Here is a 26,926-nt window from a genome sequence, read left to right on the forward strand (position 1 = left end):
GAGAAAAAACATTGCATTTTGCTTTGCAGTTTTGACACACTAGCAATGTTTTGCTGCTCATGTTTTAAAATTTAGTGTGGTTATGAACAAGTTTCTAAATCACAAGAGTCCCAAATATCTTTCAGCATATGAATCTTCGTGAAGACTTTTCAGCTAGGGAAGAGAGAGAAAAATAAATGCATTTTGGAGTCTCATTTTCCTCGCAGTTTGTGTTATGTTGTTTTCATGCTGGTTTGACTCTCCGCCGGGAAACTTTAACTCTGACACAAACACTAACTTTCTCTTTCTGTTCTGTAACATTAGAAAGGCTTCAGTTTGACTCTTGAATCGGGGGACGAGCCGCCACTGGATGCAAGTTTATTCGTCTTCACAGCAGCCAGGACTTGAGCCGCTGTGACATCACACAGATTGGAGGCGACAGGAACGCTCATGTGAATTTGTATTGTGTGTCTTATATAAGTTCGGCTGCTGTCTGTTCCTATGTGGATCACAATGCTGCCTACAGCTGCACACACACAGTCTTGTCTTTGTCACTTGTGAGGACACTGTATTGATGTAGATTTCATTCCTGGAGGCTTAACCTAACACTTCAGTGTAACTGCTGAACATCTAATCCATACGTCCTAAACAAGCGCTTTTCATCTTAACCCCAGAAAAGTCTTGTGTTTGTGTGGACTTGCCATTGGTCCCCACAAGTGTTGTGAGTCCTCATAATATTGGTGTGTGACTGGTTTTTTGTCCCCATGGGATAAATACACGAGGTACTCATGCAGTATAAATACATGAAGACACTTTGTGCAGCAACTTCCCAGAATGTGACAATTTCCCATGAAGCCCATCAGTGTAACCCCTTTCATAATGGCTGGCTTTAAAGCTCAGTTTTGATTTCTTATGGATGTTACTACAATTTGTGAATACTAAATATCACATTTAAAATCAACCTCCAAGTAGTAATTACAACTATGTATTTTGTATTTTTGTGGTCAGATATATGGGACTTAATAGTACAGAAAATTGAAAATAGATGTGTCTGAAAGGCAAGCCAACAAGGCGGCCTCGTGTCAAAATCAAATCCTTCAAGTAATTCAATTTACTCGGATTTAATGCTGTTTATTATTATCATATCATCCATCCATCCATCTTCATCCGCTTATCCGGGGTCGGGTCGCGGGGGCAGCAGTTCCAGCAGGGGACCCCAAATTTCTATTTCCCGAGCCACATTAACCAGCTCTGACTGGGGGATCCCGAGACGTTCCCAGGCCAATGTGGAGATATAATCTCTCCACCTAGTCCTGGGTCTTCCCTGAGGCCTCCTCCCAGCTGGACGTGCCTGGAACACCTCCCTAGGGAGGCGTCCAGGAGGCATCCTTACCAGATGCCCAAACAACCTCAACTGGCTCCTTTCAACGCAAAGGAGCAGTGGCTCTACTCTGAGCTCCTCGCGGATGGCCGAGCTTCTCACCCTATCTCTAAGGGAGACACCAATCACCCACCTGAGGAAACCCATTTCCAACCCATAGGTGAGGGTAGGAATGAAAATTGACCGGTAGATCGAGAGCTTTGCCTTACGGCTCAGCTCTCTTTTCGTCACAACGGTGCGGTAAAGTAAGTGCAATACCGCCCCTGCTGCTCTGTATCTCCTGCTCCAGTCTCCCCTCACTCATGAACAAGACCCCAAGGTACTTGAACTCCTAACTTGGGGTAAGGACTCATTCCCTACCTGGAGTTGGCACTCCACCGGTTTCCTACTGAGAACCATGGCCACAGATTTAGAGGTGCTAATCCTCTTCCCAACCGCTTCTCACTCTGCTGCGAACCGATCCAGTGAGAGCTGAAGGTCACGGACCGATGATGCCATCAGGACCACATCATCCGCAAAAAGCAGTGACGAGATCCCAAGCCCACCGAACCGCAGCCCCTCTTCGCCACGACTATGCCTCGATATCCTGTCCATGAATATCACAAACAGGATTGGTGACAAAGCGCAGCCCTGGCGAAGGCCAACCCTCACCTGGAAAGAGTCCGACTTACTGCCGAGTACTATGACACAGCTCTCGCTTTGGATGTACAGGGATTGGATAGCCCTAAGAAGGGCCCCCCTAACCCTATACTCCCGCAGCACCTCCCACAGTATCATGCACATGTAGACTGGATGGGCATACTCCCCAGCCCACTCCAGGATCCTTGTGAGAGTAAAGAGCTGGTCAGTTGTTCCACAACCAGGACGAAAACCGCATTGTTCCTCTTCGATCTGAGGTTCGACTATTGGCCGAACCCTCCGTTCCAGCACATTAGAGTAGACTTTACCGGGGAGGCTGAGAAGTGTGATACCCCTGTAATTGGCACACACTCTCTGGTCCCCCTTTTTGAACAGGGGAACCACCACCCCAGTCTGCCACTCCTTGGGCACTGTACCTGACTTCCACGAAATGTTAAAGAGACGTGTCATCCAAGCCCCTCCACACCCAAAATTTTTAGCATTTCTGGGTGGATCTCATCAATGCCTGGGGCTTTGCCACTGTGGAGTTGTTTGACTACCTCAGTGACTTCCTCCAGAAAAATTGACGAGAAACTCTCATCAGCCTCCAGCTCTGCCTCTACTAGAAAGGGCGTGTCAGTCGGATTTAGGAGTTCTTCAAAGTGTTCCTTCCACCACCCAATTACCTTCCCAGTTGAGGTCAACAGGGTCCCATCCTTACTGTACACAGCTTGGACGGTTCCCCTCTTCCCCCACCTGAGATGGCGGACAGTTCTCCAGAAACACTTTGGTGCCGACCGAAAGTCCTTCTCCATGTCTTCTCCGAACTTCTCCCACACCCGCTGCTTTGCATCTGCCACAGCAGAGGCTGCAGCCCTTCAGGCCTTTCGGTACCTTGCAACCGCCTCCGGAGTCCTCTGAGACAACAGATGCCGGAAGGCCTCCTTCTTCAGTTGGGCGGCCTCCCTGACCACCGGTGTCCACCACGGTGTTCGAGGGTTACCGCCCCTTGAGGCACCTAAGACCTTGAGACCACAGCCTTCCGAACAGGCTTTGAACATTGCCCATTCATGTTCAATGTCCCCAACCTCCACAGGAATGCCAGAACAGCTCCGCCGGAGGTTTGAGTTGAAGATCTCACGGAAAGGGGCCTCCTCCAGACGTTCCCAGTTCACCCGCTACACTTGTACACTTATGAGCATCCTTATGCTCGAACATGGTGTTCGTTATAGACAATACATGACTAGCACAGAAGTCTAACAACAAACACCCACTCAGGTTCAGATCAGGGGGGCCGTTCCTCCTGATCACGCCTTTCCAGGTATCTACATCATTGCCCACATGCACATTGAAGTCTCCCAGCAGAACTATGGAGTCCCCTACTGGAGCCCCATACAGAACTCCATTCAGGGTCTCCAAGAAGGCTGAGTACTCTGAATTGCTATTTGGTGCATATGCACAAACAACAGTCAGAGTTTCCTCCCCCCACTACCCAAAGGCGTAGAGAGGTGACCCTCTCGTTCACCGTAAGACGTAGTGCTCAGCCGGGGACTTGTGAGTATCCCCACACCCACCTGGCCCCTCACACCTTGAGCAACTCCAGAAAAGAATAATGTCCATCCCCTATCAAGGAGTACGGTTCCAGAACCGAGACTGTGCGTGGAGGTCAGCCCCACCAGATCTAACTGGTAGTGCTCCATCTTCCGCACAAGTTCCGGCTCCTTCCCCCACAGAGAGGTGACGTTCCATGTCCCCAGAGCCATCCTCTGCTTCCCCGGTCTGGTCCGTCGAGGCCCCTGACCTTCACTGCCACCCATGTGGCAGCGCACCCGACCCCTGCGAAATCTTACGATGGATGTTGGATCCAAAGGATGGAGAGGGGGGTGCCACGTTGCTTCTTTGGGCTATGCGCGGCCGGGCTCCTTAGCAAACCCAGCCACCAGGCACTCGCCGACGTGCACCTCCCTCTGGGCCTGGCTCCAGACGGGGGCAGGGTCTCTCCTCCTCTTCCTCATTTTGTCATCAGGGGTCTTTGTGAACCATTCTCAGTCTGGCCCATCACCTGGAACCACTTTGCCTTGGAAGACCCTACCAGGAGCACTAGGCTCCAGACAACACAGCCTCCAGGTTCACCGGGGCACGCAAACCTCTCCACCACGATAAGGTGATGGTTCCCGGAAATATCATCAATATTTTAAATGTAATCACACATGTGTAGCATAGCACCATATAAATGGTCCATCCTGTCTGATTTACACTCCAAGAACTGCGAGATATCACTGCACTGTTTATCTAACTAGTGGAAACTAACATTAAAAGGGTACAACAGCAGACCTATTTCAATTTCACAGAAGAGATCTGAGATGTGGGAGGACATTTAGAGAGATAGATCAGAGATCATAACCAGGAAGATGTTCTCCAGCACCACCTTCCCTCAAACAGCAACTAGGTCCAACCTGCGGTACTGCTGTACTGTATTCAGCTCTACGTCCTGTTACGTAGTGTTTTTCAGTGTCTCACGTGAAAGCAAAGGCAACCATGTGAAGGTCAAAGCTAACAAAAATAGAAATGAAATAGAAGTCAATTGTTATCAAAAACAACAGCAAAAGAACTATAGTCAAAACTATTGAGCATAGTTTACTATTGACCGTCTACTTTTTAGATCCTGACACTCCCCCTATAGCAAAACTGACCTGGGTGCAGGTGGAATTATCTTACCTGATTGGATGATGTTTTTCTACAATCTGAAGATGAGACTAAACAAATCCATAACTAAGACAAAAGTTGTGTACAGACAGATTTTTTATTATTTTATGAATCTGTGGCATCATATTTATTTTTCACTAGAACTCATCTGAGGACACATTGGCTGAATATGATAAACCTGAGTGAATAGCCTGAATCCAAAGTGCAGAGATGGGAGTTTACAGAGATCTTCAGTCAGTCAGGAGATTTTGATCACACAGAATGAAAAAACCAAGATAAAGTAAAACAGCAGCATGAAGGAAAGTCAGAGAAGAAGAGAAACGGGTCAAACCATCAGGATGGGAAGAGAAGAGGAGGGATTAAAAAAGAAAGGAAAAGACTGAGATGAAGAAGACTGATAATAACATGCAAATCAGAGCGAACAGGTGAGGGCAGCAGAGGGATTTGGGGATGCCCTGCTCTGAACCGCCACCATTGGAACGATTATTATCTGCTTCTGTGGGTTGAACCTCGCTCCTCCTCATTGCAGTTAATTGGGATTTGTCCGAATCCGCAGAGAGTCGATGGCTAACTGGGGATGGACTGAAGGCCGTTCCTTCTGTGTCTCCATGGCTGTGACAGTTTGTGTTTGAAATGAGAGCAAAAGAAAACCCAGATACGTTTCGGACACTGTTACATGTTCATTTAGGTGACTGTAAGCCAAAAAACAAAGTCATAAACTTCTGGGCCACTGTGTGAAACAGTTGCAAGGGGTCTCTAACAAGAAGAAATAGTGTGACTGTGTCTTCACCACCATTGTATTCATTGTGAGTTAGCTGCTCCTGGTCAGAATACTAGTGTTCAACGTTCAGGAGGTTTTTACCAGAGTGCGAATTATCCCCAGATGTCTCCTCCTCTCTAATACAAACGAACCAGGTGAATAAACCAGCAGAATAAAGCAGTTTTATGTTAAAAATCACCTGATGCTTGTTTCTCTGATAATTTAAGATCCAGACGTCTGATGACAAAAATCATTCATCTGCTTAAAATATATCGTTAAAAACGACCAAGATCTAAAAAATATATCATAAAAATGTGGCTTAGCACTGGTTAAAGTGTCAATTTACAACACAACGACCAACCACAACACTGAGGCATGCCCAAAAGGCATATGACGCATTCACAGGTGACCAAATCAAATGCACAATTACTTTAATAAAATCTGTGGATTACTCTGGGCTTGAAAATTATTGGAAGCATTTGGAGTAATGTAGATCATTTTTATATTAGTTTTTAAAGGTGGCACTATTTACCCCTAGACAGCTCACTTTACCCCATCTTTTGTTTTGTTGCTCCTTCTTGTTTTATTTTCACTGGAATTGATGAATTAAGACAGATAAATTCAGTCCATAAATCTGGTTTTTTTATCCCTCCAACAACTAGAAATGTCAGCTAACATTGCTAGCAGTGGCATGACATTACTGAAATGCAAAATGTTGCTCAATATTGTGGACGTGTAGGAGAAGCACAGGTGTTACTAATAGCATTAACAATGGCTCTGTTCTATTTGGAGTGTCTCAGTAAGCCATGACAGCGAGACAACATGCACAAGAGACTCTAACACAAGTCTAACACAATACCCATCACTATTGCATTAGATACTTAGGTAGCATGGAAAACAAGGACTTTCAGAGCACCTTCCACATTCCACAAGCATCATATGAAGTGGAGGAACTACATATATAGGCCTATATGATTCAGAAGATCACAGCGGCCCCAAATCATACCAGGGTGAAACTCTGGCTGGGATTTTATTTGCTTTAATCACTGAACTCACCCTGCTTATATTTGGGACCTCTGTGATCTCTACGGGACAGGGCTTTAATTCATTTCCCACAAAACTCTTGCTCAGCAAAAAATGAAAAATATGCTACTATCAAATACTTTATTTTAACCAGTATGAATATTTTTTAATTAATATAAATTAGGCAATCAAATAACATATCAAGTACAAAAAATGTCTAATTGGGACTCTGCTTTTACAGTTTTGTTTCAGTTGCTAAGAAAGCCACTTTTTCAAAACTCTTCCCACAGTCTCTTCACCTCCAAAAGTCACTCAAACCACCAAAACACTTCATAGAAAAAACACACTGACCTACAAAACACTGACAAGCATTAAGTAATTTGATTAACTTTTATCTTTGATTTTTTCACATAAATCAGTATTTCATTATAGAATACAGTTGTTTTCAGTCACTTTGGTTCATTTCTCAGATCAGAATTGAAATTTTACTTGTTCAACCTCCATATCATCTATTCACCTGTGCACATAGCAATTTCTGTCTTTTGAGAAATTGCAAATTGACACATTTATACGAATGATTATGTATTGTCTGCTGTTTCCTACATTATTATGTCATGTTGAACATAATGTATCATATAGGTTCTCTGTTAAATAGTTTGAATAGACGTTCATTGCGTAAGTCACTACATGCAAAATGGTTGAACATGTCATAATCTGCAAAGCATTTTACATCTTACAGCATTTTACGTCTACATGTCTACATGTAAATGTGTCCTACAGTAAATTGATGAGGATATCGATTCTGTTGTGAATAAGAATCTGTGGGTTTCCATGTTTCCATTTCTTATTTTGTTATCGTGCAATGCAGTGCTGTAAAATAGTCTCATTTATTTATTTTTTTCTGCACCACAATTACATGCTCTGTCAACAAATTACGGTGCATACAGTAAAAGCGTCACTGTGAATCCTGTCCAATCTCTTGAAATGTACAACTCTGTACTGTTGAAATTGATCTATGCAGGTGTTGAAGTAGTAATGAGAAAAGCGTTCATGGATTTTGGAGAAAGTTGTCATTGAATGCATTTTGTGTGAAAGCAATGAAAAATGATTCACAGTTTGGTCCACATACACTTCTGTTTCGCTGACTGTGTGAAGGGTTTTGACAAATGGAGGATAGAAATTGAAATAAACCCCTGTAATTAATTTGTTTGTTTTTTTCTCTCATTCTTTGCTGTAGTCTGTATTCCTCTTTATTCTCTCTCTCTGCTCATTCTTCCTCAGTCACCAGTTAACGGACATCACTGAGTACCACCCATACCCCCTTACCATTGCATCTATAGCGACCAGTATTAAACAAGAACAATATAGAACGCATGTTGGACAAACCAACCCTTATTAGTACTTGGGGAACAGAGGTCAAATGTGGTGGTGTATGCAATTAGAAGTGAAACTGAAAATCCATTTTCAGCAATGTGTTTTGACATATTGAATGCTGCAGCGCAACTGTTCTGCATTGTTTTCTTTGCCATAAAACAACCAGTATTTTTTAGTTTTCTGCACAGACTTTCATATAACTTTACTTCTCAAATATACACTGCTCAGAGAATTAATCATCACAGTATAACATCAAGACAATTAAACTTCAGGGATATCAATCTGTCCAGTTAGGAAGCATAGGCTATTGTGAATCAGTGTCACCTGGTGACAACAGGTGCACTGGAGAGGCAAAAGCAAGACAACCTAAAAAGGGAATGGTTGTGCAGGTGGTGGCCACAGACAGGTGCTCTCTCATTATCCTTCCTGACTGATCTAGTTTTGTAGTTTCTAGTGCCTTTGTCACTCCTGGTAGCTAGTGTCTGACCAAACTGTCAGTAACAGACTCCAGGAGGTGGGCATGAGGGCCTGATGTAAATGCTCCGTATTTGTATAGCGCCTTTCTAGTCTTTTCACACTACATCCACCAGTCACACACATTCATACACTGAGCTTAAGTGCTCAAACTGAAACTAACATTCACACTCACTCATACACTGGCAGAATAGCCGCCAGGGGCAATTCGGGGTTCAGTATCGTGCCCAAGGACACTTCGACACGCAACCAGCCAAGGATTGAACCGCCGACCTTCCGATTAACGGCTAACCCGCTCTACCTCCTGAGCCACAGCCGCCCCATAATGTCCTCTAGTGGGATCACCAGAATTGGCTGGTCTGACCGTGACTGCTGCTAAGTACCGGTATGAAATCCTCAGAGTCATTGTCAGAACTCACGCTGGTGCAGTGGACCCTGGGTTCCTCCTGGTGCAGGACAATGCCCAGAGTGAGCGTGCAGGCAGTTCCTGGATGACAAAGGAATTGATGCCATTTACTGGCCCTCAGTTCCCCAGACCTGAATCCAATTGAAAACCTCTAGGATGTTATTTATCGGTACATCAACGCCGCCAAATAACACCACAGACTGTCGAGGAGCTCACTGATGCCCTGATGCAGGTCTGGGAGGAGATCTTCCAGGACACCATCCACCATCTCATCAGGAGCATGCCCAGACATTGTCACGAGTGCACAGACATATGTGGGGACCACACACATTACTGAGACACATGATGAGTTGCCGTGATGAAAGTCACGCAAGTTGGATCAGCCTATGATTTATTTATATAAATATAATTCTGTTGCTTTGAATTTGAACCCAGCCCTCAATTGATCATGATTTTGAGAGGATTCGTACTTGTCTCAGACTCAGCTGATCCTGACAACAGCCCCGGGTTAAAAGTCCAGGTTGTGGGAAGCCCCAGGTAAAATGTTGTTAAGTTCCTGAATTGGAAAAGGGATAGGTCATGGTGACAGAAGTAAACGCTAAAACCACATGCAGGTGTCTCTCTCTCTCTCTCTCTCGCTCACACACTCACACTCTCTTACCTCCCTGACAGCTGCACCTGCTGGTCTCCTGTCTCTGTAATCGCACTAAGAGGGAGCATGAGAGTCACTCCAGAGACCAAAAATTCACCACACAAAAAGCGAGCTGAAGAGTTGACTATCTGACACACACTGAGCCAGTGTTGGGCCTCACAGACATGGCTATAGTGTTTTAGACAAAGAACAGGCCTAAAGACAAAGAGACACAGCTCCTAAAGCCTGGACATGAGGCCTGTCTCAAACAAAGGTGTCAGGGATCAAAGGAGAAAGCTCACAACCACGGGTCCGTTAATTTACATTTACCTGTGAATGTAAACTTGGAAAAAAGCAGCTGGGAAGACCAGATGCAATCAGTTTCAGTTGAACAGCAATAAAGTTTCTCACAAAAGCACGGTTTGAACTGGAAAGAAAAGTGGTGATGACAGATAGATTCATTCAGCTCCAGATACTACACCTTTTTAAAATGTGCTCAGAAATATGAGAAGCTAAAGAATATAATGGAATGTCGGAGTAGTAAGGACACCATCCAGCAGTATCTCAGGCTGACTGTGTGGTTGACCTGTCGTTCATCACTTCATGCTCCTTCAAAGAATGGGAAATGTTTTTCAACTGCTAATATATGCAGAAAGTTCAGCTCTGCTCTGTGCTTTAGCAACATTTATATGAGTCTTTAGAGAATCTTCATTTTCAACATAGTCAAACTACATGCAAATTGTTTTTTGGTAGTTTTAATGTTCTTGATATGTCTGTTGATTGGTGACAGTACAGCAGGTCAGAAAATGAAGTTATGTGAGCACAAACTTAATTTGTTGCAACCTGTGGCTAATTGATGATGTGAATGATCCCATATGATTAGTCTCAGATTTTACTGTCCCTCCTCATACATTTTTCCCCCTACAGAGCAAGAAATCGGTCAAACTTGTGAAGAGCCGTCATACAGTATATTGTCCACAGTGCAAAGCTTTGTGCCTCTTTGTCTATTAATGTCTTCCATAAACTGTATTGATCTTAAACCACGCCACTTACTAAATTACATTACAGCAGAATTACTTTGGTTCTATTAAATAAATTTGAACAGTAAAATAAATGGAGGAGGCCAAGCAATATTGTGTGTGTGTCGCCACGGTAACTGTCAAGGACAGGCCAAGGTGTTATGGAAACATGTGAATGAGGGAATCTCCTCTTGTTTCCTTCTCTCCTCTATTTTGGGAAAAAGCCAGTAAGTGGACCTTGAGTTGAGATTAACAAATCATATTTTTGCATTACAGAGCCAAGTGGAGGCAAACTGTTTCAACTCAGAAAAGACGAGGGCCTAAAGTTAAGCACTGTGTGTCATTTGTGTGTTGTTGAATGGAATAGAACAGAGCAGTCTCTTACCAGCCACAGTGACCCTGGCGCTCTGGCTAACGATGCTGCCCAGTCCGTCCAGCGTGGCGAGGCACTGGTATTCGCCCTCGTCAGGCCGGTGATGCCGTGAGTGCACAACATTCTGCACCAGCAGAGAGCCGTTAGCCAGCTGTCGCCGCCGCTCGTCCACCACTGCACTGAGCAGCACGCCGTCCTTACGCCAAGTGATGGTGGGAGGCCCCGCCACTGCATCAGACTCTGCCTGGCAGTCGAGCTGCAGCACGCCCCCTCGCACCGTCACCGTGTCCTGAGGCTCCTGGGTGAAAGTGAAGTCCACGAAGCCTCCGAGACTATATGAGGAGGAAGATGAGGAGGCATCTGAGGCTATCAGAGGAGAAGAGATGAGGAGGAGTTAGAAGTAGGCATAGAAACATGAGATGACTGACAGAACAGTTATTTATTCATGCAAACGCTCTCCATCACATAGACTGACAACAAACAAATTAAACAGGGTGTCCAGTAGAGCGCATTATTCAGTACAATATATAATAAATCAAAAGAAAATAAATAAAGCAGTAAGTCTGAAGGTAAAACAAATCTCATAACGTGGATCAAAAGCATCCAGGCACTGGGGGCCCCAATTTTCATTCTAAGTCAACAAACTGATTAGTTAAAAATTTGTTTGAGTGTACACCACTTTTCTCAATGTTAATTGAGATGACCTTCACATGTGTCCTGCTTTACTGCCTGTCTGAATGACCACAAAAAGGGGGACCATTGGTGTCATTGATTTCTGCTCGAGGGCCCCATTGCAGCCCTGGCCATGGCTGTAATGGCTGTAAGTGGAATATAAATCAATTCCAGAAATTTCTGTAACCAAATTCTGGTTCTTCTCATCTTTTCCAACATGAACTGAGACAATCAAACAGTTTTACAGGTGGTCAAACCCATAACCCACAATGCCTTTCTCTGCACGGTTTTAGTTTCAGAGCTTCGGCAGGTGAAGAAGGACTACAGGTTGTGTTTATTTTCTCATGTTTTTATTCATTTATTTATGTTCTGGTGGATGTATTTATTCATGTTTGTCATTTTGTCAGAAGCGTCTCTTCACAGCAGAGAACATGAGTGAGTTTAGCCTCCGACCTGTAGTGCTTTGCTCTGCAGGATGACTCATCATCCCATCCGAAGCCACATCAACCTGTTGTATTCTCTGATTTTCTGATTTTATATTTTGTTTAATCTCGTGAAAGGCTCTGACAACGGCGAGCGGCGGTGGTGTCTCTCCTCTCGTCTTTGATGTCGACGCTGCTAAAAAGTCTTTCATCCTGATCAGAGAGGCAGTTTGTTCGGTTAAAGCCGTCGTTCAGCGTCTTTGTGTTTCCTGGAAAGACTGAACGGAGCCTCAGAACAACCTGAAGTCACATCATTACGGCATAAAGCCGACTTTGAAGCGCAGCAGATGTTCTTTTTTTGTTTAGGATTGTACTGACGTTCCTTCTAAAGCTTCACAGCTTCAGTTTCTCTTGGAGGAACACTCTCACACATCAGGTACAAAAACTAAATACTCTCTGGGTCTATTCCCAGCTGGGACAAGAAAACAAATGGAAAACACTCAACTTAAAAGCCATTTATAACTTAATTCCATTCACTAGTTTTTCTTATTCAGATAACAGAACAAAACACAGAACCAGAAGTTAATAAGAACCAGTATCATTAGCACAGGGCAGAAGTTTTTAGATTTTATCCATTTTAAGCAAGTGCTTGTAAACTCAACACAACTTATTAAACTAAAACTAAACACAAATAGGTAATTCATAACTTTGTCTCTATTGTCCTGATAATTAGTGCCAGATTAAACAGTTATTAATTATTAGGACATTATAGACCAATTTTGTATCTCTTGACATATGGAGGATGAAATATGATCTACCCATAAATAAACTAGAGTCACAGCTCAAAATGATCTAACTAACTAAAACAGAAATTAAACAGCAAAGCGGCTGTGTAAAGAGTCACTGTGCAGCAAAAACATTTTTTTCACTAGCAAGATTTTCAGAAAACATATATATAGCAAACCCGTATATATATTTCTTGCATAAAAATTAGGCTATTGATCAACATATCCGTCTTTGTTTACCATGCCAGTAAATCCGAATGAATAATACTTTGGTGCTTATGGTTTCTATAGATATATATATATATATATATATATATATAGGTACTGATCTAACGGTGTGTAGCATGTCGATACTGAGAAGAGTACTTGTGTGCGCAATTGAGGCAGCTTAGAACTAGCTCAGCGGTGGGCTTTAAGAGGTTCTGTACAACCAAAGAACCAGACCCAGCGTCTCATTGAGACATGCGGCTCTTTGGCTTTTTCTGACATGATGATATGGATGATACATTTATTACAGCCATCTTCGAAAGTATCTGTCTCTCTGCATGTTTCACCTTGTGCTGCTGCAGCCATTATGTTAATGTGACACTCAGTTTAGACTTGTGTCGTGAGAGTGCTGTCTGGACATTAACGTCAAAGTGACCAACTGCCGTCAGATTAACATAAAAAGGCTCAAGGGGAACAAACGTACCAGTCACACACACACGGGGATCATTTGCCCCGCACGGACCCCCCGCCTTTCTCTCTTATCTCCTGTCCTTCCCCTCACTTCTTCTTTCTCTCACTCTTTCCTTTCCTTCACGGTTTCCTTCTTATTGATTCCCCTTCAGCAGTCCTCCCCCTCTCTCTCTCTATCAGTAAATCACCATCTTGACAGCTCTATCTTTACTCACTCCCACCAGTCACACACACACACACACACACACACACACACACACCCAGTCACTTCATCAGTGAGTCCTTGTCCTTGTCCTGCAGTTTGATGCTATCACTCTCTTCTTCTCTCTTTTCACTGCCTGTTAGTTGTATTTTCTTCATAGTTGTACGGTAACGTGAAGCTCGCCCTCGTTTCCATATTTTTCAACACCATCGCTTTCTTTTACTGGTCTATTATTTCCGAATGATTTGCTAATAACTTCTAGGCACTTTCCTAGAAAGGACCACGTATTTTGGTACTGGGTACTGGGAAAATGCATACAGTGTGCAATTTGTGCACTTCTCAATTAATAGACAGCCAAAACACAGCCAAAAATTTGAAATTTTGTCTACATACAATTCAACATGTACAGAACACTTCCAGTAATAAATGAATTCATATTTACTTGGGTTTCAAATGAGCTTTCAAGGAAATCCCAAACCAGAGATATTTGCAGGACTTGCAGGTTTTTGTGGGTCTAAACTGATTTGGACCCATGAACAACCTCTGCATAAATTACTTTTCAAAAAAAGGAAACAGATCCGAAAGGCACTCAGACCTGGTCCATGACAGTCTTGGGATAAACCAGTGTGATTCCAGTCACATCTCAAGTGGCTGGCACTCACGAGAGAGGTAGAGCAGGTCGTCTACTAATAACAGGTGTTTCGATCCCCAGCATATTTTCAAGTGTCCTCCGGGAAGACACGAAACCTGAAATTGCCATTGATGTGTGCGCTATATAAATATAGCCGTATATTTACTAGAAACAGAGTGGCCCTGTGAAGATGTGTTCAGCAGACACTCGGCTAGTCAGAAACGTGCTGCGACACCACACTGGTTGGGAAACTCTGAGGCCCAGTTTTCTAATAGAGGTAGAAGGATACAGGGCCATTCAGGAGTTTAACTGATAAGATAAGAGTCAGTGACAGCGAGGTGGACAACAGCCAAGACCATCTGAACACACACACTCTCATAGTGGCTGACAACATGGGTTAGTGTCTGAATAGCAGACTGCATTAAGAATCTGGGCAGCGTCCAAAAACTGTGTGTGTGTGTGTGTGTGTGTGTGTGTGTTTAAACTCTGTGGCTGCTGCCTGCCAGCAGAGAGAGGCATCTTGATGGAAGGAACAAATACTACGAGGGAAAAAAAGTGAACGATATCGTCCAAAAAACTAACACCCCCAATCTGTCACAGAGACGCCACGAAAACTATCAGACAGCAACATGGACCACTGACATGTTACTAAATAATCTAAGAAATATTCTGCAGGATGATGAAACAGTATCCTGAATTCATGGATAAAGCCTAGAACCGTAAACCTCTGCCGTGTAGTATGCATGCATTATTTTAGACTTTGCGATCGGATTTAGCAGTGAGGAAATCCTCATGAGTCACTATCATGCACCTTAGAGACTTTTTCCGTGGATTGGGCGTATTCAGAAGAAAACACCAAGGTGATCTTTGATTTTTTGTGACTTTAATTTCAGGGAATGTCCGATTTTTGTTGTTGTAAATTTCACACTTTCATCTAGGATTTTTTGTTTCTCGGTTTATTAACCCCACCCTGGCTTTTTGGACACGTAAAATACTCAATCTAAATATGTGAAAACACTTAAGAGAATTCAATTATAGCCTACAAATGAAACTGTCCCGTTAATTGACCCTTCGCTAAGCCACCCCCCGAATACACAGCTGGCCAATCACAGTGCAGTATAGGACTCGCTCTAACTGAGGTCCGACACTTTCATGGCTGCGCTCCATTCACTCTAATGCAAAAGGGGTCATTTTCTGGCTTTCTTCTGCCATATTTTTCCAAGATCTGGTCAAACTATGTTCCTGTAACTTGTAATAGTTACAGTCGCTACCCAGAGAGGTTGAAAGGAGAAGTACGATTTATTCTCTTTCCAAAACCTAAAATAAATCCAGAAAAATGTCGGCTGTGGATCGTTCCTAATGTAATGTTAGTTAGCTAACGCTAGCTAACTTCCTACTGAATGTAACGTAATAAAGCCCTACTGTTCTGCTTTTTAATGATTGTAATAATGTATAAAGGCCCACCCAGCTTTACATGAACAGTGTTGATCCTTAATATCGTTGTCTTTTGTCTCAATCGTTGGGGGATGCAGTGGTTCACTTGTACTGTGTGATCGGTAGACTTTAGCTGCTATCTTTCATTTTTTCACGTCTGTTTGAATCAGTCTGAGTCAGTTTGGCAGCCTGAATACAACCTTCAAACGTATAATGCAACTGCAAAACTGTCTGCTTCTCTCTAAGATTGGGCATGGCTTAGCAAAAGGTCAATTAATTAAGATCTCCTCCCTAAAATCACAGAGGCTGCAGGGCTCGCTGTAAGAACGCAGCCTAATGCTGCTGTGTTAAGAATAACTTCATTTCAGCTACAACCGCAGTGGACCATGTCAGGATGAGATCTAAAAATATTTTATCAAGTGGTGTGTATTAATATCCTACTTCTCATCATTAACGCTGTGTACAGATGTGGTGTGTCCACGTATACAGGGTAACCTCAATTTAACCATGAAAAAAACCTGCTCGAAGCAGTTTAGAGAGGCAGCATAAATTGCCATGGAAACAGACCTCAGTTAACACCTGTCCACCTTTCGGAGCACGGGTTAATCGGGAAGTTACACCCGACATCACAAAGTTACTCCAGAAGTTACCTGGAAGAGCCAGTTACCTCGCTTCGTAGTACAGGCCACAGTAGCAGTGTAAACCACTAACCCTAATAAACAAGCCCACCAAAACAATACCAAAACACAAGAACAGATAGTATACTAGACATAGTAAGCTATCATATGAATCTATGTGCCAGGAATACCCTGGGGACAGAATGAGCAGTTGGGAGAGTGAACGGGCTTCTCATGACAAAACTATAGTGGATCATTTGATGATCAGGAATTCTCAGAGCAACTTGAATATTGGACCATACCCTAGACAATTTGAAATTGGAAAGACCTAAATCCTTTTTAAAACATGTACAAACTGCTAATTGTTGTGTTGTGGACTGAGTAATTAGAGAGTAACGTTTGGATACAAGACTAAACTGAGACTGGTGACTGTCCTTATTAAAGCCCGAGGGAACTCAAAGATTTCACTTCTTAACAACTTTTATCCTTTCTAGATTGTCAAGGAATCCTGTATAACCTGTTACGTAATCTTTGGAATACAATTTAAATAATGACCGTAATCTTTTCACCTGCAAAGCATCAAGATCATCACACTGCCTGGTCTGTGAAGAAAAGTGGAAAGTCTGCATTTCATGAAATCACTTCGACTTGAATTCATCGCTGAAGTCCAAGCAGCCTGCCAACACAGTGAGTCACAAAGTCTGTCCAAAGCAACATACATTCGCTAAGTATGTCAGAAGTCGAACACCTCTGGAGCAACTACGGGGTTATGTGTCTTGGACACATTGGTGGATGTGTCACAGTGGGGAAGTGAACCCAAGTCTCTCACACCAAAGGTATGTGTCTTATCCGCTGTGCCATCACCACCCCTGTGTCACTGTTACTATGCATAAAACCAAAACTACATCACTGTTGTCAGATACATTTCAACCAGCCAACAGCAGAGGCCTGGACTACGAAGCAGGATTTGAGGTTAGAGAGGCAACTTCAGGTTTTCAGTACCACTCGCCACAGTACCATATGCTGAATTTATTTGCTCCCAAGTCTGTTTCACACATCCTTTCACCGTTAAAAGAAATGGTTTCATTGTTTTTTAGACTAAATATTATGAGCATATAGTTTTGTATTCAAGTTTAATATGAATTTGTTTATTATAACTTTAGGTTGCATTTCTTTCTTATATTATAGAGACTGGTGATGTAGCTCCCCACCTTTTGCTCTTTGGGCGCAGGTAAGGAGTTGAGTATTCAGTAGGCTAACTGTTCAGATAGTCTTTTGATCACTAATTGAGCACTTTTTATGGCATGAGTGGATTTTTCATTTTGTTATATGAAAGGTTTTGGAACATTTTTGAGTGGGGTTTTTTGTGCATATTTTTAACCTTTTTAAAAAAAACTGCTGGGTGTATTTTATATCTTTGCTACATTCCACTCTGTTAAAGCTGGCGGCAGTACAACATTAGCTGTAACAGTGATGGGAAGTCGACAGTACCAGCCAATAATGCAAAGAGTAGAAGGACAAGAAGAACAGCAGCGCAAGAATTCAAGGATGGATGATGCATTGCTCTACAGAGAATTTCACTCGCATATGCCCCTAAAAATAGATACACACAAACTGGGAAAAAAATTATTATTATTTTTTTTATTTATTAGCACAGTGTGCAAGTAAAGACTACAACCTACCGTAATTGTTCTGTTATGATTATTGACAAGTTATTACATAGCATTAATAAACTGGAGACTAATTTAGGATAAAATTAATGACAACAACCCACAGAAATGAAATTGTTCTAACTGAAATTAATATTGGGCCTATATTAGTGGTAAACTATATGACTATATGAATATAGTAAAATTACATAACTTATATACTAACACTATACTAACAGTATGTACTGTATGACAATTTCCACTATTTTCAGATGCTGACTGTATGGCTGCTGCTGAAAAAATAATGATTCCACACATGCCATAAGGATACATCTAAACAGCACATTAATTTAATGGAACACACAAATGTAATCAGATCTACTCATGCCCTAATGATGGGGCAGTGATATTATAAATCTGTTAATTTACGCATTCACAGAATCTGCGATTTATGACCAGCTGTCCATCCTGCATGTGGGAGCTGCAGCTGTGATGCTTTTATCCTGGATTATCTGTTTAACATCTTTTTAAATATTACAAGTTGCTCTTCATGTGTAAAATATGCTGTTCGGCTGCCAGTAGACGGGTCCGGCCCTTTTATTTGAACACCCTCATGTCTGGATTGTTACGGTTAATGAAGCCAGATAACAAAAATATATTCTGGGTATGTTGAACTTGCTTCGTGGTAAAGGCCTGTTAATTATACAACGCACACACACACACAGACACAGTCTTTATAAGGTCCCATCTGCAGTGAGGTCTGACACCAGCTGGACAAAACCAGTGTGTGTGTGTGTTTGTGTGTGTGTGTGTGTGTGTGTGTGTGTGTGTGTGTGTGTGTGTGTGTGTGTAAGTGTGCCTTCATTAACATGTCTCACCTGTCGTCCACCCTTTGTGTCTCACTGAACTATAACTCCCATAATCCCTTTGACAATCTCACAGCTGAGCTCAAGAAAACACCCACAAACCAATCAGCAGTGACTGAGACATCCGTCCATCCATCCAGTGATTCGGTCAAACTCATTTATGTATACCTTTTTTTTTTTGTCTCTAGACATCATCTAGAAACATGATGTTCTTAATCGGGCCTACAAGCTCTTATCATCAACCTGCACAACAGCACACCTATTAGAACCCATGGGAAGAGCTGTGTCACATTAGGCCTATCAGTAGAGTTGTTCCCAGTCCAAGAACATATCTCTGCCTATATGGCTGCATAATTTCAGGAAGAACAGGAAGTGCATAATGTTCTGTGTCTGTGATTGGTTGATGAGATGTCCTATCATGAGAATGTACTCACAACTTTATTTTGATCAGTTCCACCTCCTGTCACACACTCTCAGTAATAAGCACTTTCTGTTAATGTGAATGTGCAGTTCAGAAAACCGTGCATGCGTGCGCGCGCACAGACACACACACACACACACTCCTCCCACTGATATTATCACCAATTGGTCTTAATTAGCCGAGTCTCATTCAGCCTGCTGTGCTTCCTGCTAATTACTCACACTTAGTGTGTGTGTGTGTGTGTGTGTGTGTTTCACCATCATCAATCGCAGCTTGTTTGTTTTCAGTGTGTAAATTAAATTAACAACAGCAGATGTTTGAATGCATTGGGACAATATTAAAGATCTTTTGCATTTCTTATTTATACAGCTCCACAAGGGTTCACTTGAAAGAACTTGTGAGTATAAATCATGTTGCAGTAATATACATTCTGAGGTTTCAGAAAGATAAGCAAAACAATTAAATTGACTTCTTACAAATTTATAAATGTATCAATAACTTTACAGTTTTGATCAATATTTTTGACACTTATGAATGTTTCTTCCTCTTGTTTGATTGTTTTATAGATTTAATCACTCATTTCTGTCACTATATGTCATGTTTGGTACTCAGTAGATATTTATTGTTAAAACAGAGAAAAAGTGGAAGAAACAAACAGTGGTGTGACAGAGAAGAAAATGACAGACAAAGTGAGCAAAGACTGACAAACAAAAGAAAAGGATGGGGACTGAATGAAAGGAAAAGAGAGCGATTAGTTTCACACACACACACACACACACACACGTGAGTGTGTTTTCCATTTGGCTCTTGTCAAAATGCTTCAACAGACAACAGTGACACTCGTTCCCCGGAGATAAATAGGATCATATCACTGTGTGTGTGTGTGTCTTTGCAGGTTAAAACCCCAATAAGTGTTCCGTCTGCACAGTGTTAACGGAGACCTTTAGTGCTGTCAGACACAATTACCCACCGGTCAACAGCAGGCCAATTATACAGTCGCACACGCGCGCACACACAATCAGTGAATTTTAACAACAAGGTAGCTTACTGTCAAAGATGCAAGGAGGGAGTAGCTGTCATAACACACACCCACATACACACATTCCTGAATGGCAATTTTAAAGGCTTTGTGCCAAAGTGAAAGGGGAATTGCTGTCATACATGTCACTGGAACATACACACACACACACACACACACACACACACACATACACTGTGTGGTGATACCTCAGGTCCGCATTCTGTCCACTCCCACTGCATTTGTCACTTTAAATATCAAATATTAACGATGAGATTAATAAGTTTTTAATTCATAATACTAATAATGGGGTTTCGATGGTAATAAATAATAATAATAATAATAAATAAAATTGCAGTGATTAGATCCAAACTGATCATTTATGGTAACTTCAAACTCTGCTGCGTGGTGATATGAGCGGGACCTCGATACTGTGGCCTCAACCCCGATAACTGGGGCCACGTACTGCTCGAACTCTGGTTCTTAATGAGTTCACCAGCACAAGATGGCTTGATTTTTGTACAGTGGGAGGAAATAGACACCTCGTCCATCTCTATACTGTAAAACATTGATTAATAGCCCGGGCTTTTATTTGCTAAAATCACTGAAATAACCCTGCCTATATTTGGGACAGGCGTCCATTGGGACAGGTCTTTAATTCATTTTGAAAAAAACTGACAAATGTTGCTATGAAACAGTTGACTTATTTCCAGAAGTACGAATATTACTTGAATAAAAATGATCAAATAATATTAAATGCACATCATTCATTATACACGTTTATTTTGTAGACAGCAATGTAACATAAACAAACATACTAAAAACCAAAAACTCGGTGCAGGATGAGAGAAGAGTGACAGAAGTTAGCGGATGGACTTCGAATGACAGGATTCACAGTGCGGACAAGCAGTTTTGATTCTTTTGATCGGTGCACCCTTACAGACTAAAGGAATATAAATAATCAAGGGGACACATTCAGACTTAACGAGTGCTTCAAAGGTAACGGGAGTCTGCACTCTTTTTCTCATCTGTTGCACCATGCAGGTTACACAGGTAAATTTATATGAATTAGACTTTGGGGCTTGTTGTTTCCATTAAATGAACTTAACAAATTGTGGAGAATCTAATTGATTTAAGGATGTGTAGCATGTCCATATTGACATATTGATCATAAGTTTAAACATTAATATTTATGCACAATCTAAGCAGCAGAAGCAGCTAAAGTGGGTGACATGGCGGGGTTTAAGAGGTTTTATACATCCAAAGAACTTCTATAAAAAACAGACCAGGCATATAATGGAGACCTGCGTTTATTGGTCAAAATGTGTTCCCACACCAGGCCAGTAAACGGGGTAGGCAGCTATTTGGGACTTGGCTATTAATTGAAGTTTTACGGTATACAGTCTATGCTTTGAACACAGTAAATGCTTACTGGTTAGCCAGTTTAAATCTAGCTAAAACTAACCAGCAAGCCTCTGCTTCTTTTAACAGTGTCAGTAAAGTTAGGGTCAACAAAAGCAAGGAGCAAAGACAAAGCTAAATGACTAGCCTCGACCTCTGCTAACAGCTACTTATTTCCAACACAGTTAAAAGCTAACAAGCTAGCATCAGCTACTCTGCTAACATTATACAGTTACAGCTAAATGGCTAGCTTCAACATCTGATATCCATTAACCCTGTTAAAGATAATTAACTAGCCTAAGCCCCATACTAACACTCTAAATAGAGTTAAGCCAGGCTTGTCTCTGCTATTAACCTGTACACAAAGCTACATAGCTAGCACCAACAAATTCCCAGCAGTTTGAACACAGTTGTCTAACCTCAGCCTGTGATAAACCTTTAAAACTTATCTGTTTCTTCTTTTTTTATTTTGTTACTATTTGGACAAGTGTATTATAAGTGGCTTGCCTCAACTTCTTCTAACATGAACACAGTGTCAACCTATTTACATAGTTTGAAAACAAATAATAAGAAGGTAAACATCTAGCCATCTAGCCTCAGCTAGTTCGTTACTGTAGCTTTTACTCTCCTCTTTTAACAGTTTCAACACAGCAAAAGTAGACCATTGAAAGTTCCCTCTGTATTCCTTCTGTGAGAAACCGTGTCAGAAAAACAACCTGAACAATATCTGTGTAAAGTTACAGGCATGCTGTACCTGTTGAGTGACTGTGACAAGGCTGATCGTCATCCACAATCAATACAAGCTCACCGATTATCCAGGGTGTAATGTGATCATATACAGAGTAACAGTATTCAGAGACAGATCTGGTGTGTCTCACAGCTGGACAATATCATGGATAAAATCTGCAGTGCAAAGTAAAAATGGTGTCAGAGCAATTCTATTGGTCTTTGATCACAGATTCACTTCCTGAAAACCCTGAGTGTCGAGAAATAAAACACAGCAGCCAAAAGCTGCAGGATGAAAAGGAAGATCAAGATGAAAAGAAATACCACTGAGGGAGGAGTGGTGATGTTCTGGGTTTTTATTTTAAAGCCACTAATTCCCTCTTTCTCCCTCAGTCTTTAGCTTTCCGATAATCTTCTCTTATTTCCTCTGCTTCCATCTTCATTTTCCTGGTTTGTGTTTGCTTACATTTTTTTTACTCTTTGTTTGCTGATTTTAAGGTAAAAAAAACAATATATGCGTATCAAATAAAAACATTTTTTAAATACAAATGTATGCTATTTTTTGAAAATTGATTGGAAATAATCTTAAGTTTACAAGTGATTTGTATTTCATTAACTCAAACCACCAGTATGGTTCTTTGAAAAGATTTTCTCAGATGAGCTTGAGTTTCTGATAGCTGATGTTTGGCTGAGCAAACTGAGCAGAAAAAAAAACAGAAATTGATTCCATGTTGGTGAGAAAACATTTTCAGCTGGAAACCATTTTCAGAGGCGGAAGGTCAGTAGCTCAGTCTGATGGTCCACCAATCTGCCTCCAACTGAACACTGCCACAAACCTGCAGAGTGTGCTGGAAAAGGTCAGTGTAGCATGACCACCAAGCCTAGAACTAGAATGACTAGAAGGCCAATTCATAGTTTTCAGTCACGTGACATGCACGGTGACCTGGAGGGTAAAACAACAGACCAACACCGCAACTCCCCCGTAGAGACGCTGCAAAAGCATTTTAATTTGGATCACCTTTCAACTTAAGAAAAAAAAAGATATGCACACAAACTGTAAGTGTTGGGCACTACCGATCCATATAACATTACAGCATCCGCTGCCGCATTTCTACCGTTAAAAACCGCCAGATCTCTGCGGTAATGTTTACTTTTACCTTCTGGGGAATCCCTCACCTAACACAGCCTTGTCTCCTCCTCGATTAGCAGGCCTAAATCCAAAAGCACAAAAATCATCCAGCATTTTGGCAACGCAAAAAGTAACAAACTCAAAGTAACAGTGTATCACTTGCATATTGGTTGGCAGGCAGCGGAAAATAATGTCTTTTTTGCCCTCCAAGGGAGCTTTTTCCTTGGAATGTGACATCACGTGAAAACTATGAATAGCAACAACAACTACAAAGCCTAGAGCTAGAACACTGACACAGCTGAGGGCTAGAACAATCTAAGGGTATAGATCCAGAATAACTGCAGGATCTAGAGAGAGGCTGACTAAATGAAATGTTTGAAGTTGGAACAAAGATGAAGCCTAGAGCTAGACCAGCTTAAAGGCCTTGAGCTGGAACTACTACAAGCCTAGGGCTGGGACATACATAAGGCTTACAGAGAAAATGGCAAGAGGACTATGAGAACTAATAGGTCTAAATTTCAAAGGTTTATATCTAGATTAACTACATGAACTAGACTTAGAATTAGAAGATCTAGGGCTGAAACAACAACAAGGGCTAGAACAACTAAACAACCTAGACTTAAGATGACTAGAGGGCCTAGAAGTAGAACTGCTACAAAGCCCAGAGCTAAGTAGAAGTAGAGGCTTTAGAGCTACTTAAAAAGTAATAGCTTAGAACTAGAACAACTACAAGGCACAGAGCTAGAACCACCAGATGGTGGGTAGGCGATAGAGCAGGTCATCCACCAATCACAGGATTGGAGGTTCAATCCCCATCTACTCCAATGACCAAGTCAGCACCTTGCATGGTAGCTCGCTGCCATTGGTGTCAGTGTGTGTGAGCGTGAATAGGTGAATGAGAGGCAAATTTTAACATGCGCACTCATTCATCATTTCACTCACAGCTAGGCTAGAACAACAAAGTTTAAAGCAAGGACAACTACAAGACAATGACGACTACGACAAGAGGACCTTAACAACAACAAGCTTGAGGGCTAGAACAAAAAGGCCTACAGTTACAGATGCGGTTACAGCTCCTCCCCTCATTTCAACCTGTCCTCACCCAGAAAACAACAACATAGGTCAATAGTTGAAGGGCTTAAAACGATGAATTGTACAGTATGAGCGACCTGTTGCAGCCGTGTGACAAAGTGCATGAGAAATTTCAGGGGAAAACACCAAGTATGCGATGGAGGTGGTGGGTAGTGTGGATGGTTTGATGATTGGGCGACCTTCATGCTGGAGGCTAGAGTTCAATTCCCGTGTGAAACAAAAAGCCATTAGTTTTTGTTTTTTGTAGTATTATTAGCGTTAGCTAGCTAGTGTTGGCAGTAATTTTGGTGTTTTTTGGTATTTGGTGTGTTTTGTAGTGTTTATTTTTAGTGTTTTAAGTAGCGTTTCAAGCAGTGTTTCATGTAGTGTTTCATGTAGCCTTAGCTAGCTAGCGTTAGCAGTATTTTTGTAGCATTTGCTACTGTTAGCGCTAGCGTTAGCTTACATTACCGTTAGCAGCAGCTAACTATGTTACTGTTAAAGGCATTGGCAGCTCCCCGAAGCCCCTTTCCCTAACCCTAACCATCACAGGGGTGTGTGCCTAAACAGTCATTGTATGAATGTCGACCAGTTGATCCTATTGCTGCGCACATCGGCCAAGGCCCTATGTTGCAATGGGGAACAGAAAACGCTCATATGTTGTTTTGGAGAAAACGCTCATATTTGTCGTTTTGGGACATTTATGTGTTTTTATAGTCATATAGGTTGTTTTGGAGATATCAACTATTAACCTATTCTTTTGTTTCTATGAGGACGTGTTTTTCCTTTCCAGTTTTTGCTTTCTTTCCCTCTTTTCTTCATCTACCTTCTCGTCATCTGTTTTTTCGTTCTCCCAGCATTCATGCGTGTTTCATTCTGTTCGCTTCCCTCCTTCCCTCCTTCTCTCCTTTATTCCTTGCTTTAATCAGTTCTTCTTTCCACTCATCTTTCTCTATCTGATCGTATCTTCTAGTCCCCCCTCGCCCATTTGTGCAGCTATAACCCTGATTACCTCACAGTGTCAGCCTTTGGCATCACAAGGCCAACTAGGCTCAATAATATTGATCAGAAAAGTCTCCTTTCTAATCAGTGCTGTGTGTGTGTGTGTGTGTGTGTGTGTGTGTGCTTGTATGTGTGTCTAAATTTACATATGTGTAAGTGCTCTAAGTGTTTGTTTGCATATTGATTTCACCAAGGTAACTGTTTGCATGCATTGACCTGTTTGGATTTAATGATAATATATGTAAAATGACATGATTGAAATTTGACCTTATTTACACGCATGCACACACACACACACACACACACAGTGAAATGTAAATGAGCTTATTGTCTGGCCCTCTTGCATGAATGATTTATGTAAATCCATCTCTCCCTCTCTCTCGTGGTAAAATGACTGTTGGTTTCTGAGGACAGTGGTATCATCATCATGGCAAAGCTTACACCTCGTTTCTTGAGTGTTTTTACACTCTAAATTCAAGTCCATAATCAGAGCTGTGTGTTTGTATGTGTGTTATGGTGTCCCGCAATGGCATCCAGGGTTCCTGCAGCATTGATAATGTCAGGTGAGGAGCATTTCAATACATGAACATGAAACTCTCCCAACCCTGTCTCTTAAAAAATTATATCCTACCAAATTCGCCAAAACTTTGCCAAATACGTAGTGGAAAAATACTGCTGCTGGATTATGTTATAATTTAATGTTTCTTCCCATCCAGGAAGTATGACGTACTTATTTCACACAGGAGAAAGTCAGGGTGGCTGGTTGGACATACCAAGTTCAAGCTTTTGACACCAGGGACTGTGGTTTATGTCCTGCATCCAATAGGTTCAGCGTGCTAGAACACTTTGGTTAAGGTTCAAGACAGATGGTTACTTTAGTTAAATATTGTCTCGTGCTTCAAGTTGACTTCAATGACTCTTTTAATATGATCTTCACCTACCCATAACAAAATGGTTTGTTCAATATAAATGAGTCCTTGTTATGTTGATAACAACGTAATTAGCAATACATTTCCTATGTATTTCCTAATGTATTGAAATATAATTTCCTCCTGGGCAATTATATTTATTTCTACCCCGTGCAACTAACTCATGCTGTGACCTATGCAATGTTACATATCAATCATATCTGTATAAAAAAAGGTGTATAGTACAGTGTCACATAAGTTTTGTATCATGTTTTTTTATTTCCTAATCTATTTTTATTTAATGTGTAATTTAATTTTTTATCTGTTGTGTCTGGAGCTTCTGTAACAAGTAAATTACCCCAGAGTGGGATCAATAAAGTCTATCTTATTCATGGTACAGCGAATGGTGAACAGAGCATTACAAATTCCTGTAAAATCCTACATAAATTAAGCCTCAACCTTTATTTTGAAGGACAGAGGTTAAAATGAAATATGCTCTAATAATGTGGAGTAGTGCTTCTGTCATTGTAATTACTAATTCTGTGCTTAT

General features: G+C 41.7%; 1 protein-coding gene across 1 annotated transcript in view; it reads right to left on the bottom strand.

Moving 5' to 3' along the window:
• dcc (DCC netrin 1 receptor) overlaps positions 1–26,926 on the bottom strand; it is a 370,318-nt gene that overhangs the window by 186,481 nt on the left and 156,911 nt on the right. Inside the window, exon 4 of the mRNA XM_046066250.1 lies at positions 10,757–11,110. Within this exon, the coding sequence (XP_045922206.1) occupies positions 10,757–11,110 (354 nt within the window). The remainder of the gene's footprint in view (positions 1–10,756; positions 11,111–26,926) is intronic.

The sequence above is a fragment of the Micropterus dolomieu genome, linkage group LG13 (genome assembly GCF_021292245.1).
Source record: "Micropterus dolomieu isolate WLL.071019.BEF.003 ecotype Adirondacks linkage group LG13, ASM2129224v1, whole genome shotgun sequence".
NCBI classification, from domain to species: domain Eukaryota; kingdom Metazoa; phylum Chordata; class Actinopteri; order Centrarchiformes; family Centrarchidae; genus Micropterus; species Micropterus dolomieu.